This window comes from Lipotes vexillifer, unplaced genomic scaffold (assembly GCF_000442215.2).
Source record: "Lipotes vexillifer unplaced genomic scaffold, Lipotes_vexillifer_v1.1 scaffold511, whole genome shotgun sequence".
NCBI classification, from domain to species: domain Eukaryota; kingdom Metazoa; phylum Chordata; class Mammalia; order Artiodactyla; family Lipotidae; genus Lipotes; species Lipotes vexillifer.
This window is the reverse complement of record NW_006784934.1, coordinates 863,986-876,325: the sequence shown is the minus strand read 5'-3', so window position 1 is coordinate 876,325 and position 12,340 is coordinate 863,986. Positions and strand designations below refer to the sequence as shown.

Here is a 12,340-nt window from a genome sequence, read left to right as displayed (position 1 = left end):
CGGTTCAGTTATCAATATATTCTTTAAATCCACTCACTTTTTTCTTTCTTTTTTTTTGATTTTTAATAACTCATTTTTAAATTGAAGTGTGGCTGATTTACAATGCTTGTGTTAATTACTCCTATGCAGCAAAATAATTACATTCACTTTTTTTCTTAAATATGTTTATCTTAAAATTCTGTTACATACCATGAGGGGGAAATATGTCACATTTGGGGAAAACCAGGCTACAGGGAGCAAATATATGTGACTCCTATCTGGCTTCTTTATAGTTAGGGTTCCGCGTGAGCCCTGGAAACCTCACCTTTGCCTGGGTTATTTCCTCATTTGTTTCTCTGAGGATGCAGCGCCCAGAACCTCAGCTGCAGGCTGCATACAATCACTGCAGCCTCCTCATTTCTCTTGCCTGGCTTCATTCTTTGCTTTTGTTTTGTTTTGTTTTTTTTAAGTTTTTGCTTTTTTAATGCTAATAAGCTAGGGATTTCAGCCTTGGTACAAATGACATTTGGGGGTGGATAATGCTTTGTCTTGGGGCCTGTCCTCTGCATTGTAGGTTGAGCATACCCTAGTCACTAACCAGCAGATGCCAGTAGCATCCACACAGACACAGGTTGTTACAACAAAAAGTGTCTTCAGACTTTGCTAAATGTCCCCTAGGCGGACAAAATCACTCCTATTTGAGAACCACAGCTAATAAGTGATATGAAAAGAAAACAGAATGTCAAAGATAAAAAGCACACTTGATATGAAAGAGAACATCCCAGTGGGTTTAAAAAGTTATCATAGTGTCACTAAGACTCCCCCACTAGCCAGGGAGTGGGTCAGGGGCACAGCCCAGACTGAGGACTCAGATACTGGGGCTCAGGTGGAAAGGGACGTGGAACAGGGTTTACTGTTGTCTGAGGAATAAAGCTTATATGCACAAAAGAGTGAGAAAACTTTCTGACAGCAAAGGATGAATGATGGCCATGTGGAGACAAACTCTGAGGCAAAGAGTTAAGTTACCACTCAGAGGTAAGTGGGTCATATCACAGACCAAGGAAGGACTTTCCACAGTCTTTCAGAGACTACAGCTGCTGCTGTTAAAGGAATAATTCATCTCAGATGGAAGGAACACACCAAGACCAATAGGTAGAAGCTACCAAAATGTGGATTTCTATCCAAACTAAGGAAAAATATTTTGAACAATCAGCCCTGTCCGAAAACATAATGGGCTACCCCAGGAAGTAGTGAGAAACCCGTCACTAGAGTTAACCAAGCAAAAGCGGACATTGTAGTTGTTGTTGTAGTTGCAGCGTTAAAAGTGTTAAAAGAGGTTCACAGCACATGAGAGTCAACTGAGGAACATTTTAAAAATATGAATTCCAGGGATTGCTTCAGACCGACAACATGAGAGTCTCTAGGGCTGGATGCCAGACCAAGCTTCAGGGAAGCAATGGACCAGATGCCTTCCAAAGTCCCTCCCATGATCCTAAGATTTCACTTGGACAAAGTTCTCAAACAAAAATCTTTCCCCTGTCAGTCCGTGTTTACATCAGCAAATTTCCCAACAATGAAGTTTCCTGTGTGGGGCTCAGAAGCCAGACGTCCACCTGAGAATGCCAGGCCATTGGACACTACCCTTCCCTTTCGCCCAGAGCAGCTCTCCACTCTCAGAATACAGGCTCTTATGGCAGAAAAGTACAAGGAATGAAGCAAGGATTAGAAACTGGTGAAGGTAGAATGTAAAAGGACATTCCCTCAGCCTCGTCAATGTCACTTTATATTTGTATAACAGATTTAGCCTCACCAACTCAGTGGCTAAATTGTTTTTCTAAGATTCACAAGGTTTTTTTAGGCCTCACACTCACATCCTGTGTGTGTGCCTCTCTGTGTGACTGGCCTTGTTCCTTTTTTCTATCTATTTAGAAAGACTCTGACCCTCTGGAAAATTGTATTTCATGGTGCCTCCTGACTTACCTGTTGGTCCACCTTGAGATATTGAATAATGATAACTAGGGTTCTATGACTGAAAAATAAATTTCATATTCAATATAGTTTAGGTCAAACCCCTGGGCTTGGGGCTTCGCTGGTGGCGCAGTGGTTGAGAGTCCGCCTGCCGATGCAGGGGACACGGGTTCATGCCCTGGTCTGGGAAGATCCCACATGCCGCAGAGCGGCTGGGCCCGTGAGCCATGGCCGCTGAGCCTGCGCGTCCAGAGCCTGTGCTCCGCAACGAGAGAGGCCACAACAGTGAGAGGCCCGTGTACCGCAAAAGAAAAAAAAAAAAAAACAACAACAACCCTGGGCTCTGCATTCTGAATGCCTGGGGTTAGGAGTCCAGCTCCTGCTCTCAGCTGTGTGACCTTGACCAGATTTTTTAATTCTCTGTGCCTCAGATGCCACTCTGTAAAGGAGAAAAAATAATACTACTAATCATCGTAATGTAGGTCAAGGGCTTATCACGGTGCAAGCTTGGCTCGTGGCTCTCGTGGCCTGGAGGGGAGAGTGCATCCCTGCACTTGCCCCTCTGGTGTTGAGGAATGGAGGAAGAGAGTGAAAAGAGACACCTCCCTAAATTAGTGCCCACAGGGGGGCTTGCTAACCCTTGGTTGTTTGATGCCTCGTGCCATGTTCTTTGCCCCACACCATGACAGTGCCCAGAATGCTTGTATCTCCATCTCATTTACACTCTGTGGCCCCGCTCTGGGGCCCATGGCTGCAATAATGAGCAGGACCCATACTCTGTACCTCCTGAGAACCAGGCACATGAGGGGGCGTGCCTCACCCCGCCTTGTCTGGCTGTGCCCCCATGCCCTCTCTCTCAGGGCTGTCATCCCAGTGACCTGACACACACTGGTACTGGTGTCAGGGCCAGATCTGCAAGTCAGAGCCAGGCAGACATCCAGCTGGGGTACAACTCATCACTGTATGGCAGACGCCCCAGAATGACAAGTGATTCTGTGGAGCTTGGTTTCTGGAAGGGAAATAATTGGACCTCTCTTCAAAAATACTTCAGTCCTTCAAAAGTCCTTCCTCTCAGTCCTTCTTTATAAATGAGTGGCCAGATGGGACACGGCTGGCTTCAGCAGCTTCCAATTCTTTGAACTTCAGATGGGATCTTTGTAGCTCCTCAGCTGTGGACGTCAGGAGAGATCACCGTCTGTTCCTTACAGCATCCTGTTTCAAACATGAAAGAGCCTCTTGTTTTCGGTTGGTTTATGTCAAGCCGTGCCTTCCCTCAAAAGCAGTGCTGGTGTAGAGTGTCTGCAATTGTGTGTGACATTTAAATTATTTTTCTTTCCATTAGCAAAGTTAGTACCTCTTTTAGTCAGGATTCTCCAGAGAAATAGAAGGGGGAGAGAGAGAGATTGATTTATCTTAAGGAATTGGTTCACGCGATTGTGGGGCTGGCAAATCTGAGGTGCACAGAGCAGGTCAGCAGGCTGGACGTTCCTGTGAGTTGATGCTGCAGTCTTGAGGCTGAGGGTAGCCTGAAGGCAGAATTCCTCCCTCTTTTCCGTGGATCTCAGTCTTTTCTCTTAAGGCCTTCACTGATTGGATGGTTACTACATTATGGAGGGTAATCCGCTTTACGCAAAGTCTGCTGATTTAAATGCTCATCACATCTAAAAAGAAAAATACCTTCACACCCAAACGTAGACCAGTGTTTGACCAAACAACTGGGCACCACATCCTAGGCAAGCTGACCAGTAAAATTATGTACCTTATCCATGGGTCCGAGCAAAACACCCCGAGGTCACTGATAAGCTCAATACACAATCAGACAGATTTAAAGGTCTGTTTATTTTCTTATAGGTTTTTTGACTTGAAACAGCAAAGAATGCAGCAAGCTCCAACACTTCCTATGCAAGTACCGACCATAGAGAAAGAATCAAGATCCTGCCAACCCTTGCTCAAGCCCCTTTCCTCTTCCTTCTCTGCCATGCTGGCAATCTGATCGTTGTCTCGGAGAGTATACATAGCAGCTAAGACTGATGAGGCCCTTACTGCACTGACACTTTTAAGCTCAGGGACAGGGACGTCAACATTGGTATGACAGTGTCTTCTAGCTCTAAATGTTCACCCCATAACCCCTTTCCATGGTACTCTCTTCCCCACCTCTAGCTGCCCTCAGCAGTCGAGGGGTATGCATCTCCCACTGATGAAAGAGCCAGGTCTTTGGCCATCGAGGATAAAGGTTTGATGACCGGAGAAAGAAACTCAGGAAAGAGCCTCTAGCCCTCTTCTGCTTCCACATCCCTCTGCCCTCTCTCTATTGCCCTCATTCTCCTCAGCCACCTGCTTATTGTTCCATTTGCCATGGGGAATATTTACCAGCAGAGTCTCTACTAGGGTGATGTGGACCGTAAATTCCAGGGCCACCTTTTAACAGATGGTTGTGTGCATAGAAGGCTGCTCTGTTGCACTTCAGTAGCGATGAGAGTGAAAAGGTGAAATACGACTCAGAAAACACACCCAAGTGTTTCTCCATTTCCTTCCTTCCAGTCTCTGCCTCCCACCCCCCCTTAGAAGAGCTCCTCCCCAGCTGCAGCCCTGGTGTGATAAAGGAGAGATGGAGATGACATGCCTGGCCAACCTCGAAGCAGGCTTGAGAGGGTGGCAGTTTATTTCATTGTAAGCTCTGCAGCTCCTGAGGGGAGATGACAGGCACAGCAGGTGCAGTGCACCTGGCCTGGCCTCAGGTGCTCTTTTCTCTCCTGCTGCTGACAGCTCACGTGGTCTTGCTCGAGTCTCTTTGCCTTCCGAGGTTTGTGATTCTTTATGAGGTGGTGGCTCCAATACCGAGGAGGTCAGTTTTTTCCTCCCTAGGTCAGGAATCTACTTGGCAATGTAAGACAAAAAACAATATGGACTTGACAATTACAGAAAACATGGCTTTGGTGTGATCCCATGCCCTTTTCTTAGCAGAAAACGTCGCCAGAGAGGAGAGGACATGTGGCTTGGCCGTGCAGTCCAGGCTATGCAGATGGCCACTCACTTCACCCACATGGCACTGCTGACTAGTAAACACAAAATCTTATACCCCAACCTGAAGATGATCCCCTATCGCCTAGGCAGCCTAAGACTAGCTACCGAGCGCCGGCTGAACGAAGAGAGGGGAAATGAAACAGAGCATTGGCCCTACCCACCTCCGCTTTCTTCTGTCTTTCCTTTCTTCTTCCTTCCTCACATCACAACCTTGTCACCATTTTGGTTGTCAAAGAAAAACATCAGAACTAATGCATTGCTCCCGCGAAGTGTTAAATAGCTTGTTAACCCGAAGGACAAATCTCTTAACAGTTGAGAGTTCAGACAAGGTGACAGGCAGATGAAAAAGGGTCATTCTTACGAAGGATACAGTTAGGTTCACAAAAAGCAACCACCAACTCCCAGGAGGGCTCTGGGGCAAATCACTGTCAGAGAATCAAACAAAAGTATCAGATTCTATGATGGAGATGGTAAATAAACGGGGACTACCAGACTGACAGGAGCCATGTAAACCTTATTAGATTAAGTGCCAGATTCTGTGGTATTACCTGTAAGAAGTGAAAGGATGTAAATGAAATGTAGATGACAATCCCCCAAAAAGGTAGAGGTTCTCAGTTTTTTTCTGACTATGGCAGGCGGACTCTCAACCACTGCGCCACCAGGGAAGCCCCTCTCTTGATGTTTTTTGACCTTTTCTGGGAATTAACTTCATTATCAAGCCCCACCTGGTTGCAAGATGGCTGCAGCAGCTCCAGTCCATGTGACACCATGGCTCACCTATCTCCCCTAATTCAGTTACACTTTCCAAAGGAAAAATAATACATCATGATAGTAAAGAAGTAGAGATGAACAAAATAAAAATCCAAAAAGTAAAAAACAGCAGATACACCGACACAAAACAAAAAGTAAAACCTAACAGTCATTCTATAAATACATTAAAAGTATTTTAAATGTACTTAGAATTCCAATTGAAAAGCCTCACCAACTGAAAACAATCTTGGTGATGTAACAATAACTAAGCCCCCTCCCTGAAATTGCTGAAATGCCAACAATCTGCATGTACACGTGCATAGTGCAAGCTTTATTACCTTCCCATTGTCTCATTAGAAGGCTGATATGGTCCTTGGTCAACTCTAGAACTGTGCTGATTTTCATTTATGCATCTGGAATTTTAGTAATCCTTAATAATTCACTGAGTAGGGGTATATCATTCAACAAAATATTATTGAATGCATGCTATGTGCTAAGAACTCATTTCAGGAACTGGGAATCCATCAGTGAACAAAGAAGATAAAATTCCTTGCCATTTAGAGCATACACTTCAGCAGGGGTGAGGAGTGGATGTAGGAAAACAATTAACTAAATATGTAAATAAAGTACTATGAGATAGCGACAGGTGCTATGATGAAAATATAAAGCCAGAACGTGGTATAGGGAGCAGGCATGTGTGCGGGTGTGTATGGAATAGTTAGTGTGCTTCTGGTCACAACTGACAGCCAGACTGTCTCAAGCAAAAAAGAGAATTTATTGGTTTATGTTATTCCACAGTCCATAAGTAGATTTGGGCTTCAGGCATAACTTACCAAAGGTTCAACAATGTCACCAGGATAAGGTTTTCTCTCGATGTTTTATTTTTTATTTTTTATTTTTTTTGTGATATGCGGGCTTCTCACTGTTGTGGCCTCTCCCGTTGCGGAGCACAGGCTCAGCAGCCATGGCTCACGGGCCCAGCCGCTCCGTAGCATGTGGGATCCTCCCGGACCAGGGCACGAACCCACGTCCCCTGCATCGGCAGGCGGACTCTCAACCACTGCGCCACCAGGGAAGCCCCTCTCTTGATGTTTTTTGACCTTTTCTGGGAATTAACTTCATTATCAAGCTCCACCTGGTTGCAAGATGGCTGCAGCAGCTCCAGTCCTCACCTTATCAGGAGAGAACCACAGCCCTCAAACAAAAGCCTCCAAACCAAGCCTCACTGGCCAAGAGTCTCCTGCATGAGTTATGTGCTCATTCCTCAACCAATCACTATGGCCAGGAGGATAGAATGTGATGATTAACTTAGCTAAGTTATATTACATGTAACTTCTCTAGAGCCCAGGGGTTTAGTCAGCTTCACCTAAAGGACAGGGCCACTGCTAGCAGATATGGTGCCTTTGTAGAGATTATAAAAGGATGATGCCCCTCTGGGAAGACACTGCCCCATGGACCCGCAGGACCAAAGCAGGCCGGATTCTAACCCACACTTGCCCCCTTAGCCATATACCTTTGTGCAGTGCACAAGCTACACTGCCCTCATCTATGTGGCCCTGCTGACACATGTGGGCTGAGCGCAGGAAAGGTGGTTCTCTACCTGGGGGCTAAGGGCCACCCTGTGGAAAACTCTGTCCTGAGACCCCACGGCAGGACTTCAGAATCAGATGTCTGAACTTCAATGCATCTGGAGATGCATCTGATGTAAGAAGAAGAAAAATCAGGTCCATGTCGTTTCCCAAAATGTGCTCACTTATATAAGACTCCAGCCACAGCCTATGGTAGTTTTTATAGTGGGAAGAGCAAAGGCTTTGGAATTAAGCCGCTCTGGATCTGACTGACTGCCTCAAACTGGCTGTATTAGATGGAGCCTGGAGTCTCTGAGCCGTCGTTTACTTTCTGTGGGGTTTGAGGATCAAACTAGTTAAAATGTGTAAAGAGTTTAGGATGGGGCCTGGAATAAATATTAACAAATATAGTTGTCCTCTATGAAAGTCACGTGAGCTATTCTTGACTACCATGACAGAAACTAACATCCTCTGCTGGAACACGGGAGGACAGCCATCTGGGAGAAACCTTGGGTCCCAGAAAACTCTGTGTTATGGGTCTGCCTGGCATGTGCATGACCACATAGGAGGCAGTACAGTTGGCCTTCAGTATCTGCAAGTTCCACATCTGTGGATTCAACCAACCACGGATTAAAAATATTTGAAAAAATATCCAGAAAGTTCCAAAAAGCAAAACTCAAATTTGCCATGCACCACCAATTATTTACATAGCATTTGCATTGTATTAGGTGTTATAAATAATCTAGAGAGGATTTAAAGTATACGGGGAGGATGTGCGTAGGTTATATGCAAATAATACACCATTTTATATAAAGAACTTGAGCATCCACAGATTTTCATATCTGGGGGTAGGGGTGGGGATCCTGGAACCAATACCCGTGGATACTGAGGGATGACTGTACAGACACAGGATAGTGAAGAAGGCACATACCAAGTATTAATTTTAAAATTCAATACACATTTCCATCAGAATTACTATATGTGAAGTCTGTAGTCACTGCATGAATAAAAACAGAGGAGAGTAATCTGAGAACATGAAGACTAAGCCAGAAGCCATTTATTTTAAGATTGAATATAGGTTAAAATCTCTGTGATCTTGGGTAAAATGTCTTAGGACACAGAAAACAAAAACAGTAAAAGAAAAAAATTATAAATTGTACTTCAAATGTTCAAATTTTGTCCTTAAAAAATACTATTAAAAAGCTAAAAAACATGCCACAGACTGGAATAAAATATTTGTATAACATATATCTGAGAAAAGACTTGCAAATCAATAAGACAAACAACTCAGTATTTTTAAATGAGCAAAAGATGTGAACAGACACTTCACCAAAGAAGATATACAGATGGCTGAAAGCACATAAATAGATATTCAACATTACTAGTCATTAGAACTCTGTAAATTAAAACCAAATGTGATTATCCCAGGAATATAAATGTGATTCAACACAAGAAAATCAATGTAATACATCACTCTGACAGAATGAAGGAAAAAACCCAAATGGTGATCTCAATTGACGAAGGAAAAACATTTGACAAAGTCCATTGCCCTTTCATAATAAAAAAATCTCAGGAACTAGGATGAAAAAGAAACTTCTGCAACATGATAAAAGGCTTTTTTGAAAAACCTACAGCTAACATCATACTCAATGGTGAATTTCCTCCAAAATCAGGCATGAGACAAGAATTCCTGCTTTCGCAATATTCAACGTTGTAAGAAATTCTATCTGGATGAGTTAGACAAGAAAAAGAAATATAAAGCATCCAAACTGGAAAGGAAGAAGTAAAACTATCTCTGTTCATGATTCTATATATGGAAAGCTATTAGAAAGTTATTAGAGCGAATAAGCAAATTCAGAAAAGCTTCAGGGTACCAAATCAACATGCAAAAATCACCTGTTTTCATACACAATCCAAATAAACAATGAACAATCCAAAAGGGAGATTAAGGAGATTAAGAAAGCAATTCCACCTTAAATAACAGCTAAAAGAATAAAATACTTGGGAATACATTTCACTAAGGAGATGAAGAATATGTACACTGAAAACTAAAAACCATTGCTGAAAGAAGTGAAAAAAAGATCTAAATAAATGGAAAGGCATCCCGTGTTCATGGATATGAAGATTTAATATTGTTAAGATGTCAATACTACCCAAAGCAATCTATAGATTCAATGTAATTCCTATCAAAATTCCAACAGTGTTTTCTGCAGAAATAGAAAAGCCAACACTCAAATTCACATGAAATTGCAAGGGGCCCTGATTCGCCAAAACAATCTTGAAAAAGAAGAGCAAAGTTAGAGTATTCACACTCTGCAATTTCAAAACTTCTGCAAAGCTACAGTAATCAAGACAGTATGGCATTGCCATAGAGACAAACATTAAACCAGTAGAATAGAATTGAGAATTCAGAGATAAACCCATACATCTATGGTCAATTTATTTTAACAAGAGTGCCAAGACCATTCAATAGAGAAAAGACAGTATCTTCAATAGATGGTGTTGGGACAAGTGGATTTCCACAGGGAAAAGAATTCAGTTGGACCCCTACCTCACACCAAACAAAAATAAACTCAAAATGTATGAATGACCTAAATTTAAAAGCTAAACCATAAAACCCTTAGAAGAAAATATGGCATAAATCCTCATGTCCTTGGATTTGACAGTGGATTCTTAGATATGACATCAAAAGCACAAGCAACAAAAGAAAAAAATGATTAATTAGACTTCACCAAAATTAAGAACTTTTGTGCATCAAACATTTCAAGAAAGTGAAAAAAATCCTACATAATATGAGACAATATTTACAAATCGTATATATGATAAGGGTTTAATTTCCAGAATATACAAAAGAACTCTTACAACTCAGCAACAAAAAGACAAATAACCCAACTGAAAAAATGGGCAAAGGACTCAGACATTTCCCCAAAGTAATACACAATGGTCACAATGGTCAGTAAGTACATGAGAATATATTCAATACAATTAATCATTAAATAAGTGCAAATCAAACCACAACAAGATACTACCTCACACCTACTAGACTGGCTATGACCTAAAAAAACACAAAAAAGTGTTGGTGAGGATGTGGAAAATTGTACATTACTGGTTAGAATGTAAAATGGTGCAACTTCTATGGAAAACAGTTTGGCAATTCCTCAAAAAGCTAAGCATAGAATTATCAAATGACCCAGAAATTCTGCTCCTAGGTATAAACCCAAAAGAACAAAAAACAGAGACTTGAACAGATGCTCGTACACTGACGTTTATTGCGGCATTGTTCACTATAGCCAAAATGTGGAAACAACCAAAGTGTCCATCAACAGATGAATGGGTAAAAAAAATTTTATATACATATAGTGGAATATTATTCAGCCATAAAAAGTGATGAAGTTTTGGTACATGCTACAACATGGATGAAACCTGAAAACTAAGCAAAGTAAGTCAGCCACAAAAGGACAAATATTATATGATTCCACTTACATGAAATATCAGAATAAGGAAATTCTTAAAGATAGAAAGTAGGTTAGAGGTTACCAGAGCCTAGGGAGTCAAGGGAATAGGGATTTATTGCCTAATGGTTACATAGGCTCTCTTTGGGGTAATGAAAAAGTTTTGGAGACAGTGGTGATAATTGTGCAACACTGTAGATATAATAATGCCACTGAATTGCGAATTTTTAAATTATTAAAATGGCCAATTTTATGCTATATGTATTTTGCCAAAAAATGTAGTGATGTAATATGCCCAGACCACTGAATTGTACACTTTAAATGTATGAACTACAAGGTATGTGAATTATATCTCAAGAAAGCTGTTTTTAAAAATCCAAAACACAGCAACGACAAAACCAAACGTGATACCACTACACATCTACTAGAATGGCTAAAATTTAAAAGACTGTTAATACCAAGTGTTGGTGAGGATGCACAGCAACCATAACCCTCAAAGATTGTTGTGGGAATGCAAAATGATGCTGCCACTTTGGAAAAAACGTTTGGAGGTTTCTTATAACATACTAACAGAATGACTCAAAGATCCTTTCCTGGCTATTTACATATAACTCATCGAATCCTCAAAACAAAAACCTACCACCTTACAGAAATGGTCTCTGAGATGGCAAGCTATCTGCCCTTGATAGTAAGTGGTAGAGCCAGGATTCAAACTCAGGTGTGTCTGACTCCAAAGTCCATGCTGTCAAACGCTATGCTGCAGATTAAACACATTCAATACTTCTTTCTCTGGCCCAGCCTTAGGAACACAGTCTACAGTCAGGTCTGCAGAGGCTGACCACTGAGCCAAGAGCAGCACCGCAGTGAAGGTACAGCATTGTTTGCTCAGGGTGGCTGGGATCTGTTCCCAGCGATGCTACTGCTGGCATAGAGCTGCGTGTGTGGTCACAAACAGCAGAGACAGCAGAACTGGTCAGCACAGCTTCCCGTGATACAGTCACAGACAGGGATCGAGATGTCATATGCGGGTATGTCTGGCAGAGTTACTTTCAACAAACAGAAGTCAGAGTGACACATGAGGCAGAATATGGGACCCAAGTCTCGACAGCATCGGGGACAATTCCCATGAGAAGCTAAGGCTTAAACAGGACAGTGTAAAACACTGCTGGTCATTTTTTTTTAAGATTTTTTTTGATGGGGACCATTTTTTAAACTCTTTATTGAATTTGTTACAATATTGCTTCTGTTTTATGTTTTGGTTTTCTGGCCACGAGGCATGTGGGATCTTAGCTCCCTGACCAGGGATCTAACCTGCACTGGAAGGCGAAGTCTGGACTGCCAGGGAAGTCCCACTGCTGGTCTTTCATTTAGGCCAGTTCAGTTCTTCCTTACCCATCCTCAGCCCTAAAGTCTTCCTTGAAGGGAATAAGAGTAGTTTATGCTATTTCCTTCTTTGATCCACCCAAAAGATCAAAAAATAATAATTATTGTAAAAATGGATGGACATGAGTCTTACAGAGAAAAAGCTTCAAATATAACATATGATATTATTGATGTAATTTAAGGACATGAATATGCCAAGCAGATAGTAAGAATATA

General features: G+C 42.1%; 1 protein-coding gene across 1 annotated transcript in view; it reads left to right on the top strand.

The window, feature by feature from the left end:
* The window catches only part of REG4 (regenerating family member 4), a 10,221-nt gene extending 6,355 nt beyond the window's left edge, over nucleotides 1–3,866 (top strand). Inside the window, 1 exon segment of the mRNA XM_007472282.1 lies at nucleotides 3,799–3,866. Coding sequence (XP_007472344.1) covers nucleotides 3,799–3,866 — 68 coding nt within the window.
* Nucleotides 3,867–12,340: the final 8,474 nt, after the last annotated feature.